Raw genomic sequence first — 27539 nt, 5'->3', positions numbered from 1 at the left:
ATAAATAAAAATTAAAGATCTCCTGACAGGAATGTGTTGAGCTTAACAACATACAATGAGGTGAAAGGGCTGGAGAAGCAGTAGAGGGTTCAGGATACGTTTAATTTGAAAATAGGACTCCTATCTTGTTAATCTGTTCTATAATAGTTTGTTCATTGCTAAATAAATCCTTCTTCTATTCATTCATTTTTTTGAAAAGAAGGTACTATGCAACCATACTAGATGCCAGATATCATATTCAGGTACAGTGCAGCACATTCTTTAAAATGGACCAAAGTTCAAGAAACTTTACAAATAAGAAAAAATAGAAGAAGAGCAAGAGAGACCTACTATACAAAAGTCTTACTCAGTAAAACTTTCCTGGTCACAATTATGACATAAAATCTCTTCTTTTAAACCCTTTGCTTCCCTTTCCAATTCCATGCACTTCCAAAAAAAAAATCAAGACTTACATCTTTGCATAATTTTCTCTATTTCTCTAGTTTAAATATATACATTTTGATTTTGTTGTTATAACAATCATTCATCTTTATATCATGTCCATCAGGGAAAAGCCCCATTTTATATTTTGAGAATAATTTAATAAAATGTTACAACTAATAAATAATAATAGACAACATGGGGTGGGGAGCTCCTTATAAGCCAGGCATTGTTTAAAACGTTCTAGGTGGATTATCTCATTTAATCCCTCATAATAACCCTTATGAGAAAGGTTCTAACACAAGCCCTAGTTTACAGAAGAGAAAACTGAGGCAGAGAAAAGTTAACTAACTTGCCCAAGGTCACATAGCCAATAAGCAGTTAACCCAGGATTCAAATCTAAGCAACTCTGCTCCAAAAATCTGTGCAATTAACTTATATTATGCTTCTTGGGCTAAATCCCTGCTCCATCTCACCAAAAGTATTCTGTTGCCAAAAATGGAGTCTCAAAGGATGCATTAATTTTGTCTTTTTGCTATAAGTTGACACACTCAAGAAACAATGAGTTTTGATTTTCAATATTCTTTCCTTTGTTTCATTTTTCTCTCCAAACCATTTTAAACATATAATTTGTATTTTTACACCTACCTAGATTTACTTATATTTTCCTACCTTTCTTTATTTCCTGTGTGGTTTTATTTATTTATAGTTTCAATATTCATTGAGCATTTACAAGATGCCTGGCATATGAATTCACAGGCTCATAAAATCACAAAACTTTAAATCTTGAAACAATCTTGGAGATAAAGTAAATCAAAATTAATGTTCACAGTCAAGGAATATAAAATCTAGAGAAGCTAGATTTCTTGCTTCTTCGTCCAGCCCAGAAAAAAAGCTAATTCGGGTATCTCTCCTGTGATCATCTGTACCCACTGGTTTTCTCCTCACAACTAGAAAAATTTGATGTCATCTAGATACCTCACTAGGCAGTCTTTCAGGTCACTTATACAGATAATAAGTACAACGGATGTTATATTAGTGTCCTAGGTCTTCTGTTAACAAAATACCACAAACTGCATGGCTTAAAGGAAAAGAAATCTGTTTCCTCACAGTTCTAGAGGCTATAAGTCTGAAATCAAGGTTTTGACAGGGTCATGCTTCCTCCAAAAACTCTAAGGAAGTATCCTTCCTTGGCTCTTATGGCTTCTGGTAGCCCCAGGCAATCCTTTGTTTATATCAGCATAACTCCAATCTCTGCCTCGGCCTTCACATGGCTGTATTCCCTGTAGGTCAGTCTATCTTTTCTTCTAATAAGGACACCAGTCATATTAAATCAGAACCTGCCCTAATAACCTCATCTGAACTTGATTACATCTACAGACCCTATTTCCAATTAAGTAAAGTCATACTCACAGGTACTGGATATTAGGATTTCAACATATCTTTTTGAGGAATCAATTCAACCCATAACAGATGGGTTTATTAATTGCTAAGGTATCTTTATCTTTACAGCTTTCCAGTTAAATAAATATCTGTTTATTTCTACCCTCTGATTTTAAATCTTTTCTTGGGCCATGCTAAAAGTATACTTCCCACCCCATGGTGACTTAATATTTAGCAATCTTTCGTAAAGAACATTGCCAAGTCTTTCCTAAAACCTAAGTAGATGATTTTTCTATACCCTATTACCTTCATATAAAAGAACTCTAAGAATAATCAGGCATGATTTCTTCCTTAGAAAATACTCCCTTTCCCCTAGAAGGTTTTTTACTTAAATATTTGATGACTCTATTTGTTATGAATTCTAAGAACTTGCACAATATTCAGAAAATATTTACTAAGCCTCCTCTATTTGCCAAGTACTGCTCAAGGCCAAGGAAATCATAGTAAACAAAATGAAAGTGTCTGTCTTTGTGGAGCTACAGCCTGAAGGGCTAGCAGGGATTATAGGGGAAGAAAATAAATACTAAAATCATACATATGTACATAATCAAATGCCATAATTAAATGAGTTAATAACATATAAATACACGTATTAAAATATTTAATGCATAGAAATGCTTAAAAGAAACCTACCACATAGTAAATGTTAGCCAACAAAATTGTAGTAGTAGCAGCAAAGAACTAGAAGTAAGGGCTATGTAAGAAGTGGAAAAGGGCAATAGGATAATGATGGCAGGGAGTAGAGGGTTAATCAAAGAGCCTATTACAGCTAGAGTAGTCAGAGAGATGTCTCAAAGGAATGACATTTGAGTTGAAATGATGAAAAGAAGGCAGTCAGGCATATGAAAAACTGGGGAAAAGAGCATTAAAGAGAGAGGAAACAGAAAGGCCCTGAGATGAGAAGCAGTTTGGCCTGCTCAGAGGACAGTGAGATCAGAAAGGCTAGAGTGTGGAGGATGAGAAGGAGTGGGAGGCTACGCTGGGGGAGAGCTAGGCAGGGACATGATCATGTAGTTTAAGCTCTGATAAGAAATTTTATTTTGATAACACAAGGATCCCAATGGAGGGTCATAAGCAGGAGATCACACAAGATCACACTGAGATCACTCAGTTACTACGTAGAAAATAAAATGTAGGAAGGGCAAGGGAGCAGACAGGTAGTCTGAAAGAAGCAGTCAGGCTACAACTTACTGTTTTATTATGATGATCACAGTGAAGATGCTGACAAGAGGTCAGATTTGGGATATATTTTAGAGATAGCACCACGAGAACTTATGGAAAGAGTGGATGTGAGATTTGTGGAAGAGTGAACACAAGGGTGATTCCCACGATTTTTGGCTTTAACAGCTGATTAAAGGTGACACCATTTACTAAGAAGTGGAATACTGTGAGAGTGGCAGATTTGAGGGTTTTGACAAGTTAAATATGAGATTATCAGGCCAATTCCTGAATGAAATAATCAAATTCTAAGTCACTCTTTTTAAATGAAGTTCACTTTAAGTATGTCTTCGTCATGCAAATGACTGTCATACATTATATATAATACTAGAAACAACAAAAAATTTTAGTTGATCTGAATAACCAAAGCATTATTTTTACATATGCAAGAACCATGTGGCAGGGTGATGACTTTTTGTAAGCATGCTAAAAATAGGAAGTCTTCACATATAAATTTCAAAACTGTATATGCATTTATTTAATTTTATTTTTAAAGCCTAAGATGAAAAATAGCTCAATTTCAGACACTTGGTTTCTCTGACACTGAGCTCCACCTGCTGGTAGTTTCTTATCTTTAGGAATTTGTTATCTTTAGGTATTACACTCTGAAAAAGAATTTAAATATGTTTAGTGGAATATAGGCTCCAATATAAATACACTGAAAAATCACATTTAGGAGAAATCATGGTAACTTTTTCTTTCTTTATAGCTACCTTTTATTGAGTTTAGCTATACGCCAGGCACTGTGCTAAAACATTTTTACAAACAATATCTCATTAATTTTCAAAACAATTCTATGAGGTTTCTATGATTTGCTACATTTTACCAATAAGGATATTTACCTCAGAGAGGTTGTGTTGACTTTTCTTATGGTCATATCTTTAATAACACAGAGAGGGTCTAAACTAAGTTCTCTCTGACTATAAGTCTGTTGGCTTAGTAAACAGGCAACACTGCTTGGATAGAATTTAACCTATTGTGACAGGAAATTCTGAGCTTGAATCTGCCACTCTTATTCTGATGAAAATCCTTACTCTCTTCAAGTTTCAGGGTTCTCATCTGAAAGGTAGAAATCACTCCTTCCTTGCAGGGTTGTTTGCCAGTAACAATAGTTTATGTCCAGCATACAGTCAGTTCCTTTCTTTAGTAATTTTCCTTAAATGACATATTGGAGCAACCTAACGTATGAGGCTTTATATGGCCAGATGTTAATGAATCAAATCTACTGTCTCTCAAAGAATAATCTTTAGGAAATTTTAAATTTTGAATTGTATTAGATATTAAAAAGTTTGTTTAGAAAAATCCTCCAAAATGGAACATTTCATATAATAGTGAGATTTTCAGCACTCTTTAACTACTCATCTTTAAAATCTATAGAGTAATTATACATAAAGCCAACAAAAAAATCTACAAGTTAAATTAAGAATAATCAACTAGAAAATAGTGAGACATCACAATTATCACAATTTATCATGAAAATTGCAAGCAAAAGTTAAACACTGACAATTTCCCTTTAATCATCAATAATGTTTTTTAATCCTAACAAGGGGCAAGCTTTGAATAATGTTATGGGAGTTACATTTTCACAACATAACAAAATTATTTTACATTTTACAAATATATATTTTACAAATATAAAATATTTCCAATAATTTAAAATATAGGTTTTCAACAATTTTAAAAAATCAGCTAATTTATTAGTAAATCCTTCTAATCTTACAGATCCACCTGCAAACAAGTATAAAAAACCTGCAGTTGAAAACCTTTCCCAGGGAAAATAATGATCCACTGTATAACCTAACTGCAGCTGAGAAAAACAGTACTAAGACAGAATCATTAGAATCACATCCAAGTTCATTAATTATTCTAAATCTAGATTATATTCTTGGATGAACTCCGTTTACATACAGATGCATTCTTAGACCTCCATGGACTGATTTTGGTGTTATGGCCTCCACTTCCACTGAGGGATTCTAGATTCTGAAAGAGATGGCCTTATGAATCTTCTTCCAGCATGAGCTGTAGTGATATTGTCAAGGGCACTGTCACTGCAAAAGTCAATGTCAAAGCCTCCAGTAAGAAATTCTATTAGAGCTAAATACAATGAAAAGCTTTGCTTCCCCTGCAATGTGACATGCCTTCTTTTATTTAACAGTAACTATTACATGACTTTATCGTCCCTTTCATTTTGGCTTTTGGGAAGCTTAGACACAAAATAATAGCTCTACTGTAGTAACTATCCAAGCTATGACCTACATAGCTTTTCCTCCAGTCCTGATATCCTGTTACAACCTCCATTTTTCCTGGTGCTGATTTTATTTTTTTATTTGTATTTTGCTGTATTTTGTCATCATTAGCTACCTCAAATACTCTGAGGACTAAGGCAGGAAATGAATGAATGAGTGAATGACACAAGTATATAAACTAGCAAATATGAAATCTATACAAAAAGCCTTGCAATGTGAAGATTACAAATTCCCGGAGCTAACAGTCTTTTCGCCGAACAATTTAAAACAAACCTGATTATCTCATATTGGTGACATCATGCTCTCTGCAATCTTCAGACCCCTAGACATGGTCATTCTACTAGGCTGCCTTTCTTAGAAGTGATACAGCTGAAGCTTAAAGCATCAGCTCTTGTTCACTTCCTGTCAATCAGCTGAAGAACTCTATGGAAAAATAGGAGGACACAGGAAGGTTTCCTGTGTTCTTTAATTTTTAACATCCTAATCCCAAATCACATTGTACATCCACAGAGCAAGAAGTCAAGCTGTCTCTGACTTTCTGACTTTGGGAGACAGGAAAGAGGCAACATCCCTAAAAATCATCCAAGAAGCCTATAAGAATGACAGATGAAAATTAAATCAGGCTTTCAAATTCCTATGGAAAACAACAGATCAGCGTTTTTTCATGGTATGGCCAGTCCATGCTTGTTTTACTGCTCACATACCAAATATCTTTAGTATCTGCACAAATTATTCCATCATTTTAAAAGCATGGTCTATCTTTCAAAATAGAAATAATTATGATCTAATTCACCAGCACAATTTTCAAATTATAATAAGCGACCACTAAATTAAAGTGAGACCTCTAAATTGTATGCTGTCATCAAATGCTACAAAGTACAAAGACACTTTCTCTTGGTGAGTTAAATAACCAGTGAAAAGTCAGAATCAACATGCTTGCACTACCCAGTTTGGGGGTAACTGACACTCTCTTTAGCTCCCCAAGCTCCTGATTTGAGGTACATATTATTATCTTACAATGCTTAATAAGCTACTTTCACAAGAGGCATTCAGAATTTAAAAGAGTTCTTTAAGACAAACTCCTTTGCCTAATAGTTCTCAAACTTTTTTCAACCCTAAGAGACCTGAAGGATGCAACACTTTTGCAGCATGCATTATAGTTAACTATGGCTTGTTAGTAAAAGAGAAAGGTAGGGAGAAATGTAGTCCATGGAGGAAACATAATATGGGAAGGAAGAGGGTGAACGAAGAGGGTTGACAGAGAGACAGAAGTATGGCCTGTGTCGTTTAAAAAGCCCCTCCTCGTCCCAAGTAATTCTGAAAGGACAGCCATGAACAGCCCAACACACAGACACAAACTAACACACACACACACACACACACACACACACAGTGGAACCTGCCTTCATTTTGGTCCCACGCTTAATTAGAGCAAATTTTTTTCTGAAATTCTTAATTGAAGTACAAGATACATTCAGCAAAGTGTACAAATCAAAAGTGTACAGTTTATGAATTTTCAGACTGAAAAGATCCCGGTAACTAGAACACGGATCAAAATACAAGTCATTTCCGCACTCTAGAAGTCCCCTGTGTGCCCCTTTCAGTCCTTCCCTCATCTCACCGAGGGTAACCCCTATCCTAACTTCCAATATATCACAGATTACTTTTGCCTCTTTTTGAACTCTATATAAGTGGAATCACAGATTATGTAACATCTGGTATCTTTCACTCAATATGATGTTTGTAAGTTTCACCCATACTGCTGTAATTTCTTCATTCTTATAACTGCAGACAATTTCACTGGGTACATATTCCACAGTTTATCTATTCCACTGTTGATTGACATTTGGCAGTTTCCAGTTTCAGTCTATTACAAATAGTGCTCCTGTGTATATTCTTATACATGTCTTTGGGGGAACATATGTATTCATTTCTGGGTCACAGGGTGTGCCCATATCCTTTAGTAGATATTGCCAAATAATTTTCCTAAAGCGGTTGTGGTGGTTAAGATATTTTTGAGGACACAGTGTATCCTGACCCCACTTAAATGACACAGCATACTGAGTTTCTGATTTTGCCTACCTATAAGTGATGAATATGCTAGCTAAAGCTATTTCTCTGTATCCTTTCCTTTCCATCAGTGCTATAAGGAATTTATTACTTTCTAGAACATATTCTAGAATAATTTACCCCTCTACATTAACTGAGTAGGTGTTTTGTTTTGTTTGGTGCTTATATGCCAAGGAATATGTAAAAAGGAATCAAACATTTGACCAGAATCTAAACACTGATGATTTCATCTCTTCAAGCACGTTGAAGAAAAATTTATTGAGCACCTACTCTTTGCTAGGTACTGTCTTAAGCACCAGAAGCTTTATATAGAATTATAAGAGATGAGGTACTTATAATAATAGCATAAATGAAGCCAGGGCATTTTCATTCTCAATGCTATCATCTACTGGCCTCTCAGACACTCTCCTTTATTTACTGAGATCTTTGCAAGTGGCTTATAATTATTTTCTTTCCAATACATGACTCTTATACCCAAGGCCTCAAAGTTCCTTTGGATGTCTTCATCTCCAACAATCCTCATTTATGCTTAACTTCAGCACTGCATTCTACTATTCATAACTTGGAACCTACCAGTCAAAATTGCTTCACATGTGAAATTTCAGATCACACTTAATAGCTTCATATAAGTCTCTTAACTACCTTACTCCAACTATACTTGTTCTTAAACTAGATGAATAGTCAGTCCCTGGACTACTCCAATATTTTTATCCCAGTCCTTCACCCCTTATATACTTCTTTCTTTTTTTGCTGTTTCTTCCATAGGGACATACCTGCTAGTTATGACAAGCATCCATTCTGATTGGTCAGAGTCCAAGGTAGGGGCCAGACAATATAAGGAAAGCCTCTTACGCAAGCCATTCAGAAAAAATACTGTTTAGCCTAAAAGTTATAAGCAGCCGTTCTTGTGGGGGTCAATATAACCAGACTTGTCCTGATTTGAAATTTTAAAAGGTTACTTTGGCTGGAGCATAGCAAACAGGTGGAAAGGAGGCCACTGTGAATGGTAACAGACAAGTTAAAAATCTGATTTTCTAATTGCTTTTCTTAATGATTATTTTCGTTACTAGTGAGGTTGAAAATTCTTTCATATCTTTATTAAAGCTTATATTTCCTTTATTATAAATTTCTTATGTTCTTTGTCCATTTTTAATTGATGCATTCCTTCTTTATAAACCAACTTGGATGATTTACTTACATATTTTAAAACATTAATCCTTGTCATATTTGCATCACATATTTTTCCCAATTTTTATTCTGCAATTTAGTTCTTTGTTTTCTGACACAGGAAAATGTTCACTTATATTTTCTTTAGTCGTTTTGTGGCTTTATTTTTTTATATTTGAGTAATACACCTGAAGTTTATTTTTTATGTGGCATGAGCTTAAGACCTAAAATGATATAAACTGAATAATCTTTTAATCTTTTGTTTTCCTTAAAATAGCCTTATACTCATATTAAGAACATATATAGGCTTCTTTGGATGAGTATTCTATTAATCTATCTGTATATTCTTGCTTCCTAACTATGCTGTTTTAATAATGTAAACTTCTAGTTGTTCAAATGTTATGTTTCTAACATTATCAGTATGATAGCATTCATTCAAATTTCAAAATGAAGGCAGATAAAAGGATCTGAGTTTGTTTATATTCTCTTGTAGACCCTTGTAACATCTACCACATAGTTAAAATTTCTTTCTGATTGAGTTATTTCTCCTTCCAAGGATTAAATAATTTTTAAGCAATTTTGAGAACTTATCTGGAAGAATTAGCCTCTATTCTAAAAGATCTCTACATATATTCTGACAGAGAAAATCTTTCCTTAGTCCAAGATCTTATCATTTGTCTGGGATTTGCAAACTAAACCAATGATTTTAAAAATTAACAGTTGAGTCTTAATCTTTTAAATATTAATACTGAGAAATAATTTTCTTCAGAACACTATAATAAAAGAGAAAATTTATTAGGATTTAAAATTCTTTCATTAAGTACCAAATGAAGCAATAAATCATAATATTCACATATTCTCTTTATTAAACCTTTCAATTAAATTAAAGAAATTGATATGTCATAAAAATAACTTTCAAAATTTATGACAAAAGACTTTAGAGATAAAAATATATGAATCCTTCACTACATGAAAGGCCAACTGTCTACTTTCAATTCAAGTCAAAAGATAACATACTCACACATAAATTTTAAGACAAATACTATTCAATTTAATAGAGGAATTAGCAAATAAATTGTAGAGGCTGCAATACTTTTCTCAGGTTGAAGAAAATTAGATAATTTTAAAATTTTAAAAAGAATGTCCTGAACATGTTATGCAATGGTTTATATGCCAAGTAGTTGCTTTTTATTGATTTATTTTTAATGGATATGCAAAAACAAAACTATATTATGGGAGAAAAGGAAGAACTGTATTCATTATCAATAGAAATTTTTAGCAATTTTATTATTCACAATTATTATGACAAATTAGACATGTATGTAAAAATCTTTTTTCTTCTTCAGATGATTAGATCTCTCCCCTGTCTTTTCAAATAATGTATCTGCATTAAACTACAATAAAAAAGTCCAAAGTTTTTCTTAATTTTTAATTAACATAGAATGAATGTCAGTTAATACTATGTCTATCAGTTAACAGTTAATCCAAAAAAAAAAACCACACAAAAAGAAAATCTAATTGGTGTGTGAATAATAATGAAATTGTTGTTAAATTAAAATTTGTATTACATTTAACATTTTTTGTGTGAATTTGCATAAGTCACTTAACTTCTCTATTCTCATTTTTTATGTTTATCTTGAGTGGTATTCCAGTATTCCTAATTTCCTTGGACATGTAGATTTGGGGATCATCAGTTGATGTTTAAGTCATGACAGAAGGAATAAAAACCCACAGATAACATGAATACAAAGAAAAGAAAAGGATTGAAAGCCAAGGGCTGAAGGCTAAAGCCTGAGGAATATTAATGATCAATTTCATCACAGCACTTAACTCTGATGTTTTCTTGTTAATCAATTATTTATTGCAACTTTCTGCCTGCTGAATGTAGATTTTTGAGTACAGAGACTCTCTCTTTTACTCCAGGATGTCTCCATCCATGGCACACAATAGATATTATGGGAGTTGGTTAACTGTGTTTAATAAGAAGGCAGAGGAAGGAAGAGGAGAAATGGGGACAAAATTATTTCCCACTGCTTGGAATATTCTCACCCCAGGCAATCTCATCATTTGCTCCCTTAGTTCTTTCAGATCTCTGTAAAAATCACTTTATCAGTAAGCCTTATCTGACCACCATATATATGAAAACCCCTCCCAGCACACTTTTTCTCCCTGCTTCTTTTATTTTTCTCCAAAGAACTTACCACCACCTGACATATATATGTTTGTAGGGGTGTGTGTGTGTGTGTGTGTGTGTGTGTGTGTATGATTGTTTATTGTCTGTCTCCTCCAATTAGAGTGAAAGGTCCATGAGGACAAAAAAAAAAATGTTTATTTTGTTCACTACTGTATCTCCAGAACTTAAAATGGCACCTGACACCTGACATTCAATAAATATTTGTTTGTTGAACAAATAAATGAAAAAAAAAGAAGTAACTGTATACTCACTGTTACAAAATGATACTTAAAATATATTAAGTAAAAAGTAAGGTACAGAATAGTATTGTATGTTTTACCATTTGTGTCAAAGGAGCAGGAAGCATATAATGTAAGTTTATGTTTATATTTGCATACAATGCTTCTGGAAGGTTACCTCTGAGGTAGGGAACTAGGGACTAAGGAAAGGACACTTAGACACCTGTGCACGTATATGTACTACATATTCAGAGAAATTAAGGTTTTGCCTTCATAAATAAGAAATATTACAAAAGATAATCCTACAGAAAAATCTACAATTCATACTTAAGAACTCAGTAAGTATCTACAAATTAATTTACATGTGAACTAAGGTACATTATTAGAAAAAAGTAAAATAGAATCTTTTTGTAACAGTATTTCTTAATATATAAAATACTTAACATAATCTCATTTCAGTGTCACAGAAATCCTGTCAGGCAAGGTGGGTACACATTCATTTCCTCCTTTTATGGAAAAGAAAACTCAGAAAGGTTAAGTAACCTGACAATAGGTACACAGCAGAGACAAAGCTCAATTCAGGTCTCCTGATTCTTAGTCTGGTACTTTTCTCAGTGTATTTGATAGTAAGGCTTGGAATTAACATTTACCTTATGTATTTAAAGAAAGAAAATACACCTGATGATGAAAACAGATAAAGCTTCAATGATGCTGTCAATATATCTCAATTAATATCATTCCAATTTAGTGACTAACTATAAAATTGAAAATATATTGAACATTATGGTAAAATGAATTACTACTGAATCATAATACAGACAATATTTAGTCAACAAACTAGATATTTTGTTGGTTGAAAATGTAACAAAACAGGATTTTATTGATAGTGCTGTTCAGTTAAGCAGAACTCAATAAAATATGCAGAGAAGATAAATATAAGTTGTGTATTAGTCTAGTAAAAGGGCTTGAAAATGTGCAATTTCAGAAACATCAAAGTAAAGGCAATTATCTTATAGGATAGCTAAACATATTTTAAAAGTAGGAACTCATTCCATGGTGCCAGATATATTTGACATATAACAGAGGTTCTTTCAACAAAAATTATTATATTTGGCCTAAAGCACATGATGTTAAAAGGAAAATAACTAGATTACTCTGGAGTAAAAAGGAAGTTCAATTCCTCAGTTCAACAGACACTGGTTGAAAACTTATGTTCTTACAACTGGATAGCTAAAAACAAACGTGATATTTTTGAATAAATTAAGAGAGAGAGAGAGAGAGAAAGAGAGAGAGAGAGAGAGAGAGAGAGAGAGAGAGAGAGAGAGAGAGAGAGAGAGTAAAGTCAGACAATGTTTAGTCAGGGACTAGAAAATCTTGGTATTTCCATCATTATCCAGATAGGGCAGCCAACAAAGAGTTTAGCCTTCTAATTTGCCCCAGAAGGCAGATTCTTCTGCCTGCAGAGCTAGAAGTGAAGAATAAAATAAAATAATCCTTGGGTCTATAGTCCATTTAACTCAAATGTCTTCAGCATTAACAGCACATTTAAGTGCCAATAACTCAAATGGATAAGAAAGGATCTGTCTTCTAATTCATCATTTCCCAAAGTACAGTTTCCATCGCACAGTGGTCCCTTCAGGACACTCTTTGAAAAGGGATTGGAACAGTATTTCCAGAGACACTGCATTCCGTGCTATAGTTCTCCTCTTGGGAATTTGATACAAGAAGTTTAGAAAATTCCTGCAGTCAATACAACTGTTTCTTTTGCCTTAATCGGGTATGTCCGAAATTCTAGAATGCATTTCTCCTTGGAACATTTTTCGAGGACACCAAATTCTCTTGATTTTCTACTACCTCACTGGTCATTCCTTCTTAATCTCTTCCTGATTCCTCCTTGTCTAGACCTAACTTGCAGTGCCCCAGAGTTCAGTCCTTGTTTCTCTTTTCTTCTCTATCCTCTCTCACTTGGTGGCATTCTATAGTCAAATAATTTTAAATACCATTTGATGCCTACAACTCTCAAATTTATATCTCCAGTCCAAAGCATCCTCTGGAACTACCAAATTTCTACACTGATGGGGTTTCTTTCTTTCTCTCTTTCTTTCTTTCTTTCCTTCCTTCCTTTTTCTCTTTCTTTCTCTTTCTTTTTCTTTCTTTCTTCCTTCCTTTTCTTTTCTTTCTTTCCTTCTTTCTTTTCTTTTCTTTCTCTCTTTCTTTCTTTCCTTTCTCTCTTTTCTTTCTCTCTCTTTTCTTCTTTCTTTCTTTCTTTCCTTCCTTTCCTTTCCTGCTTCCTTCCTTCCTTCCTTTCCTCCCTCCCTCCCTCCCTCTCTCTCTTTCTTTCTTTTTTGGAAAAATAAGCTGAAATCTTGCTCTTCCTCATCAAAGCTGCTCTATGTGCACTCTTTCCATGCACTTGAAACAAATTCTATTCCTCTAGTGCTCCTGCGCAAAACCTTAAAGTTGTCCTTGACTCCTCTCTCTCATACCCCACATTTAATCCACGGGAAATCTCATGGGCTCAACCTTCAAAACATATCCATAAGCTAAACACTTCCTGTTAGTTCCTGTGATACCATCCTTGCTCAAACTGTCATCTTCTATCACCTGGGTTGCTGTAACAACCTCAATCTTCCATTCTTATTAACCTTAAGCATATTATCAACACAGTGATCCATTTAATTCAAAATTCAGAGCATGTCAATCTTCTGTTATAACCTCCCAACCCAATGGCTCCACATTTCATTCAGAGAAAAGCCATAACCCTTATGTTCCACAGGTCCTGAGATCTGTTCTCCATTACTTCTCTAATCTCATTCCCTATACTCTCACCTTCCCCTCTACTCAGAGCTCCTTACTGTACCTTAGAGAGTCCAGAACTGCCCCTACCTTATAGTCTTTGCAATAAATACACCCTCTGACTAGAATGCCCTTTCCCCAGAAATTAAGTGGTTTACTAGCTCCCCAGTTCAAGATTTTGTTCAAACGTCACTTTCTCGTGTAAAAATTGATCAGTGGATGCCTTTGAATGGTAAGTAGAACTATGAGATATTTTATTTTGTTTACTATTCTTATTTTATGTGGTAGAAATGTATTATATTTATTTAATAACATTTATTATTTTGTAGTTATTAAAGCCACATATGCTGTTTTTAGAAATCTTGGAAATTAGGAAAAATGATAAAGAAAAAAACTCCTACCATGCAGAGATTTTGTGATGACTATTAACCTATTATATCATTTTTTTCCATTAAAAAGAACATTGTTTATATAAAAAATATCACTTTCTCGATGATGCTTATCTTTTTTTTTTTTTTTGCGGTACGCAGGCCTCTCACTGTTGTGGCCTCTCCCGTCGTGGAGCACAGGCTCCGGACGCGCAGGCTCTGGACGTGCAGGCTCAGCGGCCATGGCTCACGGGCCCAGGGCACGAACCCGTGTCCCCTGCATCGGCAGGCGGACTCTCAACCACTGCGCCACCAGGGAAGCCCCGATGCTTATCTTTATTTGCATTTAAAATTGTATCGCAACCTGTGACCCTCTACACCCCCAATCCCCTATCCTGCTTTGTTTTTATGCCTTGGCATTTAGCACCTTCCAATATAATACATAATTTACTTACTTATTAACTGCCATTCACCACAGAATGTAACCTCCAAGAAAGATTCTTCATTAGTTTTATTCACTGATATGTTACAAACATCTAGAAATATCCTTGACACATAGTAGGTGCTCAATAAATATTGCTTGAATGGATAAATAAAACATACTTATCCACAGATAATAGAGAATTATTGTGCAATACTTAATATTTATCAATATCATTTTCTCCTTGGTATTTTGGCCAAAATTTGACTTAGGTGAAAAAAAGACAACACTAGAAGGATGACTTTTCCTGACAAAGATGTTTACATTACCTGTCTCCACAGTTTTTTAGATTTCTGTAAATTAATAGATGGGCCTTAATTCTCATCGAATTATAAAGTCAAAATAAACATCAGTACATCTAAGAGCCTGACTACAATTCTAACCCTGACATCTGAATCACCTTGGAATTTTTATAAGAATATACAATCCATGGCCCATCTCAGGAGTACAGTTCCTTAAGGGCACTCTTCCACAGAAGCATTCACTACCAAAGAGTCTGAATTTTGGTTAACACTGTCATTAATTAGGATCATGTAAAATAGTTAATACTCTTAAATAATATTTAGGCCAAGTTTTTACTATCTTCCATGACATTATGCTTTAATTTTTAGTTCTTCCAATTTTTCCAATATTCAACTAAATTTCCCTTGTTGAAACACCATTTATAAGGATGGGATTTATAAAGAGGAAAAAGCAATGGAACTGCTTACATTAATTTCGGGCTTTTTGGGTAATGTTATTCATAAAACAATGCTTAAACAGTCATTTGGGGAAAAATCATTTATACTTTTAATATTTTGACTGTTTTTGAATAAAATGAAAAGTTATATTCTAATTGTTACTGAAAGATGGAATTATGCAAAACTTTCACTGATATACATGGGAGTATTATTTAGTTCTAAGAACTATGAATTGCAAATATTTCTACTTGTTTTATAAAACGTACTGAAAAGCTCATTAATTGCCATCAATCTGAGGAATGTCCTGTTTGATTTATAAAATGTTACTTTATTACTTTAAACTACATATAGCATTCCTTTGTAAATTCCTTAAAGACTTACTAAGGTCATTGCTTCAGTGAATAGATAAGATGTATAGAAACAAATAGCATTTCAACTATTTAAAATAAACTGGATAAATGGAGTATGTGACATCACTTTCTAAAAATTTATAAGGTATTATCATTTAATAAATGGGTATAAGAGAAAGTTTGAAAATACCAGAAAGCAGTTTAGCCTCTTAAACTGTATTATACATTCTCTCTAAAACATTATTTATTTATTTATTGAAAAAGTTTTTCTTCGATGATTATGAAAGATAAAGCTCCAAATGATTACAAGTTCTTAATAAAGAATTAATGAACTGTTATATTTTAAATTCCAAAGTCTAGTTTTTAGTTGTTGTTATCAAATGGGGATATGCTATCATTTAGTGACTTGAAGAACTATCTTTTATTCTATAATAATAATGCCAACATGAGTCATCTGCATACATAATTACTTAAAATAAATTAGATAGCCTGTTTTAACCTATCTGCCACTAAAAAAGGCTATGAAGTAACCAATTCCACACCCACATGGGACAAGGAAATACTATAAACCACACTTAGAGAACAAAAGATTTACTAAGGTTTCAAAACCAAGCAAAAAGAATAAACCTTCAGAAGTTCCTCTGAAAAAAATGCATATGTTAGTTATCAAAACTCAAGAAGCAAGAAAATTACTCTAGTAGGGCCCCTGGTCTACACAGTAAGATCTTTATTGTCTGGTAGGACAGTAAAGGAGAGCAAAGAATTATAATTCATAATTCACAATGTAATGTATAGCTCACTATGGCTCAATTAATAAAAAATAGTAATAACCACAATAATTTAAACACTTCCTATTCATATCCAGATTTATCTAGAATTGGACATTTCACACACAGTCTTTTTTTCCTATGGAGACATTTGAATCCATTTAACAATCAAATTGTACTATTTAGAATCACATAAACTAAAAATTACTAAAATATCACCTATAGCATAATTAACTATAATATAATAGTTCTATTTATGGACTGCATACAGTTACCCACAGAAAAACCCAAGGATACAGCTCAGGCTTTTTCAGCCTTGGCACTACTAATATTTTGGTTTGAGTAAGTTTTTGTTGGGAGTAAGAAGGGATGGGCTGTAACGTGCACTGTACGGTATTTAGTAGCACCACTGGCCTCTACCAACGAGATAGCAACAGCATCCACCAGCTGTGAAAACCAAACATGCCTGGAGACACGGCCAAATGACCCCTGGGGGGCAAAACTGCCCCCTAATAGAAACTACCAACATAAGATAAAGGAAGGGGAAGAGTGAGAGAAAGTAAATTAAACTAGGCATTCTTAAACAGTTAATAAATCTGTATAAAATAAAGTTGAATTTCTAGTTGCTAGATTTAAATGTGTTTATTGTAGTTTAAGGCTATTTATAAGAAAAAATCGTCTTTAAAAAAATCAATGTTTTGTATTGTGAAAACAATAAACACATCATCAATCTCAGATAAATTCTACTGTTCTTATATAAGAAAAAAATTAATAAGTATCTTTCTCCTTATTTCTTATTTCTATCTTAAGAATAACACCCTACCTTCCTGCTGTCTCCCAGGAATAAAAACAATTGCAGTCTTTGTTTTCAGTTTTGAAGGCAAGAGAAGAGCTTTTTCCTTTGACTCTACAGGTGGTTCCTGAAAGTGCTCTCCAGGTGACCTGAGGTGACTGACAAGTCTATTTTGCATTTACAAACAAGTTTAATAGGACCTGCATATTAACAAGAGTAATAATTTGTTATAGTAACCAGAATTATTTTTTGTATTCACTTATTACCTATGTACTACTCTTTCAACTTTCTCATTTGATTACTCTTTGGCTTACCATAGATGTAACTGATCGTGCATCTTCTTCATAATTTACTACTGGAGGTGGCTCTTTCCCATCATTTTCTTGCACTTTTTGCTCTAGCAATTCTTTCTGTGCTGTAAACTTTGCCTCAGTGCATCTCAGCTGCTGGACTGACTGTTTTAGCTCTTCAAGTGCCTGTTTTTGGCTTAGCAGAAGTACAATACTAAAAGAGAACAGATTTAACATAAATTATTTCAGCTTCTTAAAGAAATAAAGACTTTAAAGGAAACTATATATATATGTATATTTTGCTATTTTCTTTCATTTTCCTCTTTATAAGAGTCATTCAGAATCATAAGAATTATGAAACTAAACAGATTTTGAGTCATCACAGTAGTTATTAAATGTTAGCATTAACAAAATGGAAGGAAATGTTTAGAAGCAAAAACCAAATTCAAGATACTTTCAAATGTATTATGATATATAGCATTCATTTTATTTTACAGTTAAACCATCTACCTCACAAAGTACAGACACTTAGGTCCAGAAGTGTAGAGCCTAAAATGAATTGATATGACTGAAGGAGAATCTTACTTTATTTCAAATCTCAAATGGAACATAGCTAAACTCAGATCTGTGCCTAGAGTAAAGTAAACCAAATCAAGGTGACAGCCTGGAACCAAGCTGTGTGCATATTGTGAGGGGTGTGTTTTTAGAGCTGGGGAAAGCTGTTCCAATAAGGACAAAGGGAATGAGTGTAAGTCCCCAAATCTTCCCCATAACACCATAATAAAGACAGTAGACTTCCCCGTTCCTCCTTTAGAGAACTACACATGCCACATGTTACCTTACAGTGATCTTTTAGCCCTTGGAGGCTGTCCTTAATAGGAATTTCAAATTAACTCACCCACATTAAAGCCACAGGAAAACAGGCAGTGCAGGTGAGGAATACCTCTGGGAATGCTGTCATACTTAGTGTATTAATACCTTTTTTAAAACATCTTTATTGGAGTATAATTCCTTTACAATGATGTGTTAGTTTCTGTTTTATAACAAAGTGAATCAGCTATACATATACATATCCCTCTCTCTTGCGTCTCTTTCCCACCCTCCCTATCCCATTCCTCTAGGTGGTCACAAAGCACTGAGCTGATCTCCCTGTGCTATGTGGCTGCTTCCCACTAGCTATCTGTTTTATATTTGGTAGTGTATATATGTCCATGCTACCCTCTCACTTCATCCGAACTTACCCTTCCCCCTCCCCATATCCTCAAGTCCATTCTCTATGTCTATGCCTTTATTCCTGTCCTGCCCCTAGGTTCTTCAGAACCATTTTTTTTTAAGATTCCATATATATGTGTTAGCATACGATATTTGTTTTTCTCTTTCTGACTTACTTCACTCTGTATGACAGACTCTAGGTCCATCCACCTAACTACAAATAACTCAATTTCTTTTGTCTTTATCGCTGAGTAATATTCCATTGTATATATGTGCCACACCTTCTTTATCCATTCATCTGTTGATAGAAACTTAGGTTACTTCCATGTCCTGCTACTGTAAACAGAGCTGCAGTGAATATTGTGGTACATGACTCTTTTTGAATTATGGTTTTCTCAGGGTATATGCCCAGTAGTGGATTGCTGAGTCATATGGTAGTTCTATTTTTAGTTTTTTAAGGAACCTCCATGCTGTTCTCCACAGTGGCTGTATCAATTTACATTCCCACCAACAGTGCAAGAGGGTTCCCTTTTCTCCACACCCTCTCCAGCACATATTGTTTGTAGATTTTTTGATGATGGCCTTTCTGACTAGTGTGAGGTGATACCTCATCGTAGTTTTGATTTGCATTTCTCTAATGATTAATGATGTTGAGCATTCTTTCATGTGTTTGTTGGCAGTCTGTATCTCTTCTTCGGAGAAATGTCTATTTAGGCCTTCTGCCCATTTTTGGATTGGGTTGTTTGCTTTTTTGATATTCAGCAGCATGAGCTGCTTGTAAATTTTGGAGATTAATCCTTTGTCAGTTGCTTCATTTGCAAATATTTTCTCCCATTCTGAGGGTTGTCTTTTCGTCTTGTTTATGATTTCCTTTGCTGTGCAAAAGTTTTTAAGTTTCATTGCGTCCCATTTGTTTATTTTTGTTTTTATCTCCATTTCTCTAGGAGGTGGGTCAAAAAGGATCTTGCTGTGATTTATGTCATAGTGTTCTGCCTATGTTTTCCTCTAAGAGTTTGATAGTTTCTGGCCTTATGTTTAGGTGTTTAATCCATTTGGAGTTTATTTTTGTGCATGGTGTTAGGGAGTGTTCTAATTTAATTCTTTTTTTTTTTGCAGTACGTGGGACTCTCACTCTCGTGGCCTCTCCCATTGCGGAGCACAGGCTCCGGACGCGCAGGCTCAACGGCCATGGCTCACGGGCCCAGCCACTCCATGGCATGTGGGATCTTCCCGGACCGGGGCACGAACCCGTATCCCCTGCATCGGCAGGCGGACTCTCAACCACTGTGCCACCAGGGAAGCCCTAATTTAATTCTTTTACATGTAGCTGTCCAGTTTTCCCAGCACAACTTATTGAAGAGGCTGTCTTTTCTCCATTGTGTATTCTTGCCTCCTTTATCAAAGATAAGGTGACCATATGTGCATGGGTTTATCTCTGGGCTTTCTATCCTGTTCCATTGCTCTATAATTCTGTTTTTCTGTCAGTACCATACTGTCTTGATTACTGTAGCTTTGTAGTAGAGTCTGAATCAGGGAGCTTGACTCCTCCAGGTCCATTTTTCTTTCTCAAGATTGCTTTGGCTATTCGGGGTCTTTTGTGTTTCCGTACAAATTGGGCATTTTTTTTGTTCTAGTTCTGTGAAAAATGCCATTGGTACTTTGATAGAGATTGCATAGACTCTGTGGATTGCTTTGGATGGTATAGTCATTTTCACAATATTGATTCTTGCACCCAAGAACATTGTATATCTCTCCATTTGTTTGTACCATCTTTAATTTACTTCATCAGTGTCTTATAGTTTTCTGCATACGGGGCTTTTGTCTCCTTAGGTAGGTTTATTCCTAGGTATTTTATTCTTTTTGTTGCAATGGTAAATGGGAGTGTTTCCTTAATTTCTCTTTCAGATTTTTCATCATTAGTGCATAGGAAGGCAAGAGATTTCTTTGCATTTATTTGGTATCCTGCTACATTACCAAATTAATTGATTAGCCATAGTAGTTTTCTGGTAGCATCTTTAGGATTCTCTATGTATAGTATCATGTCATCTGCAAACAATGAAAGCTTTACTTCTTCTTTTACAATTTGGGTTCTTGCTATTTCTTTTTCTTCTCTGATTGCTGTGGCTAAAACTTCCAAAACTATGTTGAATAATAGTGGTGAGAGTGGACAACCTTGTCTTGTTCCTGATCTTAGAGGAAATGGTTTCAGTTTTTCACCATTGAGAACAATGTTGGCTGTGGTAAAAACCCTCCAGAAAGTAGGCGTAGAGGGAACTTACCTCCACATAATAAAGTGGATTAATATCTTAATGAACTGTGCAATGCACTACTGAAAGTAAGTTACTAATACGTAAAAGACAATTGGGAAAGACAGTCTCTTCAGGAAGTGGTCCTGGAAAGTTGGACAGCCACATGTAAATCAATGTTAGAACACACCCTCTCACCATACACAAAAATAGACTCAAATGGCTTAAAGACTTAAATGTAAGACAAGACACCATAAAACACCTAGAAGAGATCATAGGCAAAACACTCTCTGACATAAATCGTACCAATGTTTTCTTATGTTAGTCTCCCAAGGCAACAGAAATAAAAGCAAAAATAAACAAAGAAGACTTAATCAAATTTACAAGCTTTTGCACAGCAAAGGAAACCATAAACAAAACAAAAAGACAACCTACAAAATGGGAGAAAATATTTGCAAAGAATGCAACCTACAAGGGCTGAATTTCCAAAATATATAAGCAGCTCGTACAACTCAACAACAAAAAAAACAAACAACCCCATTCAAAAATGGGAAGACGATCTAAATACACATTTCTCGAAAGAAAAAATACAGATGGTCAATAGGCACATGAAAAGATGCTCAACATTGCTAATTATCAGAGAAATGCAAATCAAAACTACAGTGAGGTACCACCTCACACTAGTCAGAACAGCCATCATTAAAAAGTTTACAAGTAACAAATGCTGGAGAGGGCATGGAGAAAAGGGAACCCTCCTACACTGTTGGTGGAAATGTTAGTTGGTGCAGCTACTGTGGAAAACAGTACAGAGGTTCCTCAGAAAGTTAAAAATAAAATTACCATATGATCCAGCAATCCCACTCCTGGGCATGTATCCAGACAAAACTATAATTCAAAAAGATACATGCACCCTTATGTTCATAGCAGCACTGTTCACAATAGCCAAGACATGGAAACAACATAAATGTCCATCGACAGATGAATGGATAAAGAAGATGTGGTGCATAAAAATAATGGAATACTACTCGGTCATAAAAAAGAATGGAATAATGCCATTTGCAGCAACATGGATGCAACTAGAGATTATCATACTAAGTGAAGTCAGAAAGAGAAATACCATATGATATCACTTATATGTGTAATCTAAAATATGACACAAATGAACCTATCTATGAAACAGAAACAGAATCACAGAAATAGAAAACAGACTGGTGGTTGCCCAGGGGGAGGGGGTTGGGAGAGGGATGGAGTGGGAGTTTGGGATTAGCAGATGTAAGCTTTTATATATAGAATGGGTAAACAACAAGGTCCTACTGTATAGCACAGAGAACTATATTCAATACCCTGTGATAAACCATAATAGAAAAGAATATTTTTTGAAAAGAATGAATATATATGTATAACTGAATCACTTTGCTGTACAGCAGAAATTAACACAACACTGTAAATCAACTATACTTCAATTTTTAAAACTGATTTAAAAAAAAAAAAAGAATGAGATCCATAGACTAGGAGAAAAGATTTACAAAAGACACATCTGATACAGGACTGTTATCCAAAATATACAAACATCTTTTAAATGTCAACAACAAGAAAACAAACAAACTGATTAAAAAATGGGCCAAAGACCTTAACAGATACCTTACCGAAGAAGATATACAGATGGCAAATAAGCACATGAAAAAATGCTCCACATCATATGCCATCCGAAAAATGCAAATTAAAAGAACAATGAGGGGCTTCCCTGGTGGCGCAGTGGTCGAGAGTCCGCCTGCCGATGCAGGGGATACGGGTTTGTGCCCTGGTCTGGGAGGATCCCACATGCTGCGGAGCGGCTGGGCCCGTGAGCCATGGCCGCTGAGCCTGCGCGTCTGGAGCCAGTGCTCCGCAACGGGAGAGGCCACAAGAGTGAGAAGCCCGCGTACAGCAAAAAAAAAAAAAGAACAATGAGATAGCATCATACATTTATAAGAATGGCCAAACTCCAGGACACTGACAACACCAAATGCTGGTGAGGATGTGAAGCAACAAGAACTCTCATTCATTACCGGTGGAAATGCAAAATGGTATAGTCACTTTGGAAGACAGTTTGGTAGTTTCTTACAAAACTAAACATACTCTTACCATATGATCCAGCAATCATACTCCTTGGTATTTAGCCAAAGGAGTCAAAAACTTATGTCCACATAAAAGCCCACACATGAATGTTTACAACAGCTTTATTCATAATTGCCAAAACTGGGAAGCAACCAATATGTCCTTCAGCAGATGAATGGATAAACTGTGGTATATCTGGACAATGGAATACTTTTCACTGCTCAAAAGAAACAAGCTACCAGGCCACAAAAAGACATGGAGGAACCTTAAATGTACATTACTACGTGAAAGAAGCCAATTTGAAAAGGCTACATAATGTATGATTCTGATTATGTGACATTCTGTACAAGGCAAAACTATATGGAGACAGTAAGAAGAAAACTATATGGAGACAGAAACAAACCAGATATTCTTCACAGGATGAATGATCAAAGTATGGTATATCTATATAGTCATGAGTTGAATTGTGTCCTCTAAAAAGATATGTTCAAATCCTAACCCCAGAAACCTCAGAATGTGGCCATTTTGGAAATAGGGTTGTTGCAGATGTAATTAGTTAAGATGAGGTCATACTGGAGTGGTTGGGCCCTTAATCCATGACTGATGTCCTTGTAAGAAGAAGAAAATCTGGAAACAGAGAAGAGACCACACAGGCAGAACACTATATGAAGATGGAGGCGGAGATTGGAGTGATGCTTCTATAAACCAAGGGATGCCTAGAACTGCCGGCCATCAGCAGAAACTAGGACAAAGGCATGGAACAGAATCTCCCTTAGAGCCCAGAAGAAACCAGCCTGCCAACACTTTACTTCAGACTTTTGGCCTCCAGAACTGTCAGAGAATAAATTTATATCTTTTTTTAAGCTGCCCAGGTTGTGGTACTTCAAAATGGCAGTCCTAGGAAACTAATGCACATGTCATGGAATACTGCATAAGAGTAAAAAGGAATGAAAGTACCTGGATGAATCTCCAGAGAATTACAATAAATGTAAAAAGACAATCTCAAAAGGTTACATATAATGTGATTCCATTTTATATAACATTCTTGAAAAGACAAAATTATAGAAATGGAAAATAGATTATTGGTTGCCGGGGTTAAGGAGGGGGTGGGAGATAGAAGGCAGTGTAGCTATAAAAGTACAAAATGGGGGATCCTTGCAGTGATGAAAATGTACCATATCATGCCTGTATCAATGTTAATATCTGGATTATGATATTATATTATAGTTTTGCAGGATGCCACCATTAAGGGGAACTGAGTAAAGGGTTTATGGGATCTCTCTGTATTAATTCTTTCAACTACATGCCAATTTGTAATTATCTCCATTAAAATTTAATTTAAAAATATGTATCACTGGGGCTTCCCTGGTGGAGCAGCGGTTGAGAGTCCGCCTGCCGATGCAGGGGACGCGGGTTCGTGCCCCGGTCCGGGAAGATCCCACATGCTGCGGAGCGGCTGGGCCCGTGAGCCATGGCCGCTGAGCCTGCACGTCCGGAGCCTGTGCTCCGCAATGGGAGAGGCCAAAACAGTGAGAGGCCCATGTACCACAAAAAAAAAAAAAAAAAAAAGTATCACTGGTTGTTCCCTGGCGGTCTAGTCGTGGTCTAGTTGTTAGGGTTTAGTGCTTTCACCCATGCCGTGGCCCAGGTTCAATCACTGGTCAGGGAATTGAGATCCCACAGGCCGCACAGCGTGGCCAAAACAAAAAAAGTTTCACTGCTGCTGCTGCTTCCTGTGGTAATGTGAGGTTTTTATGATCTCATATACCTTGGGTTCCTAAATAATCTGTTTTAGAAATAGGCCTTTTAAAATTCTTCTTCAGGAGTTCTAAATATCTATTATGTCATATCAGCAATCACTTAGACATTCTGAGACACTATCCTAACACCAAGAATTAGGAAATACATAGAAAGGAATATCACTCAGCCATAAAAAAAGAATGAAATAATGCCATTTGCAGCAATTTGGATGGACCTAGAGATTATCATACTAAGTGAAGTAAGTCAGACAAAGACAAATATCATATAATATCACTTATATGTGGAATCTAAAAAAGTGATACAAATGAACTTATTTACAAAATTGAAACAGACTCACAGACTTAGAAAACAAACTTATGATTACCAAAGGAGAAAGGTGGTGGGGAGGGATAAATTAGGACTTTGGGATTAACATATACACACTACTATATATAAAATAGATAATTAACAAGGACCTACTAAATACATTAACATCTTGCTTTTGTTCAATAATTACTTTTTAAACAATACCGTTATATAATCACTATGTAACACACTATAATTATTTTATATGCTTATAACACCATTGAGCAAAAAAGCTATAAATATATCAAGAAGAAGAAAATTATAATAAATGCATGATTGTATAATACAAGATACACAAGAAGCTATAAATAAATGTAAAACATTGAAGGGATCAGGACTTATGAAGGTGCTACTTACTCCCTATTTCTGACTACTCTTTCCATGCATTCTTCACTTGGAGGGCACTTTCTGTCCTTCAGGTTTCAGCAAAAATGCCATTTCCTACAAGACCCCTGACCACCTATCTTAAGTGGGTACTCCTCTGTTATTCTTCTATCTGAACTCCTTGTTTCACAGCAGTTATCACAATTGTTAATTTCCTGTTTTGTACTGGTCTACTCTACAAAAGTGTAAGCTTCATGAGACATGTGACCATATGTGTCTTACCTTTCACTGTATTCATAGCACCTAGTGGATATAATCTAAAAATTCTGAGACAAAAATAAAAGGCACCTGAGTTTGTAAACCAGAACAATACTCCAGATGGTTCAAGAATTACCTTCACTACAAGCTAGATGTGAATCTTTGCAAGTCTCTTAAAATTTCTGGCCCTCAGATGTCACATAATTTGGAAGACCAGGAGGTTGAATCAAATGATCTCTTAAGATTTTGCATGGCTCTAAGAGTTATGATTTTATAATTTACAAAGTATTTTTAAGTACTGGGTGATAATGGTACAGCACAATACAAAACTGAATAATCAATCACTTTTCATAAATTAAACCAAGCATTAAAACCAATAGTAACATTACCAGCTCTTTATGCCAATGAGTCATAAATGACATTTGCTTGGTATATTTTCCCATAAACTATTTTCTAATATAGTAGTCAAGGATCATAGATCAGGAGAAGATGGATATTATTTCCATTTGAATAAATATGCTTTGGAAGTAATGAGTAAAGATATGTATACTAGAGTGATGCTTTGTGTTCTATCAAAATTATACCATTTCAAATGGTTGGTTTTATTCCTTTCACCCTATTTTTTAAATAAAATTTTGCAATAGCTGTACTTCAACTGAGACCTGCATCATTTATATAAGCTAAAACTCTGTGTTTCTTAATGTGAATTTAATGTCACATAAAAACCATTTTTTTTCTTTTTTTTCTTTTTTTTTTTTTTTTTGCGGTACGCGGGCCTCTCACTGTTGTGGCCTCTCCCGTTGCGGAGCACAGGCTCCGGACATGCAGGCTCAGCGGCCATGGCTCATGGGCCCAGCCGCTCCGCGGCATGTGGGATCCTCCTGGACCGGGGCACGAACCCATGTCCCCTGCATCGGCAGGTGGACTCTCAACCACTGCGCCACCAGGGAAGCCCAAAACCATTTTTTAAGTTCATTTTTCACTTTATATTATTCAATTATAGGACTCAAAGCTATCAAATGATTTTTCATATAGTTTACTTTTTCACTGTTATTATAAGATGTTTTGGAGAAATTTATGTTAAACCCAAATTTAAAGGTTTTAACATTAGTCCCTCATATGTTATATTTTCATAGGAACACAAATGCTATTTCTATTAAGTAAACATTCACATAATTCCATTAATTTAGAAATAATTTAAGAATGTAAATTATCTAATATAGGATATTTTTAGTATTTGGAAAAATGTAGTCTTGTTTTATTGTTTTGTTACTTTTATTATTTATTTATTTATTTATTTTTGGCAGCGTTGGGTCTTTGTTGCTGCGTGTGGACTTTCTCTAGTTGCGGCAAGTGGGGGCTACCCTTCACTGCGGTGCACGGGCTTCTCATTGCGTTGTCTTCTCTTCCTGCAGAGCACGGGCTCTAGGTATGCGGGCTTCAGTAGTTGTGGCACGTGGGCTCAGTAGTTGTGACTCGTGGGCTCTAGAGCACAGGCTCACTAGTTGTGGCGCATGGGTTTAGTTGCTCCGCAGCATGTGGGATCTTCCTGGACCAGGGATAGAACCCCTGTCCCCTGCATTGGCAGGGGGATTCTTAACCACTGCACCACCAGGCAAGTCCCTGTTTTATTACTTTTAACTAACATGGTATATGAAGCTAAAAAAGTCTGCAGAGTAAAGATAAATTTATTTTTGAAACTAGATAAAAATTGCTTTTAGGAGCTGGGGTAAGATGGCGGAAGAGTAGGACGTGGAGATCACCTTCCTCCCCACAGATACACCAGAAATTCATC

General features: G+C 35.2%; 1 protein-coding gene across 5 annotated transcripts in view; it reads right to left on the bottom strand.

The window, feature by feature from the left end:
- The window catches only part of FER (FER tyrosine kinase), a 470473-nt gene that overhangs the window by 287108 nt on the left and 155826 nt on the right, over positions 1–27539 (bottom strand). For all 5 annotated transcript variants that reach the window (XM_060093231.1, XM_060093230.1, XM_060093228.1 and 2 more), the window contains one exon: positions 17526–17715. In XM_060093231.1, the coding sequence (XP_059949214.1) occupies positions 17526–17715 (190 nt within the window). The remainder of the gene's footprint in view (positions 1–17525; positions 17716–27539) is intronic.

The sequence above is a fragment of the Mesoplodon densirostris genome, chromosome 3 (genome assembly GCF_025265405.1).
Source record: "Mesoplodon densirostris isolate mMesDen1 chromosome 3, mMesDen1 primary haplotype, whole genome shotgun sequence".
NCBI classification, from domain to species: Eukaryota; Metazoa; Chordata; class Mammalia; order Artiodactyla; family Ziphiidae; genus Mesoplodon; species Mesoplodon densirostris.
This window is presented reverse-complemented; position numbering and strand designations above follow the sequence as displayed.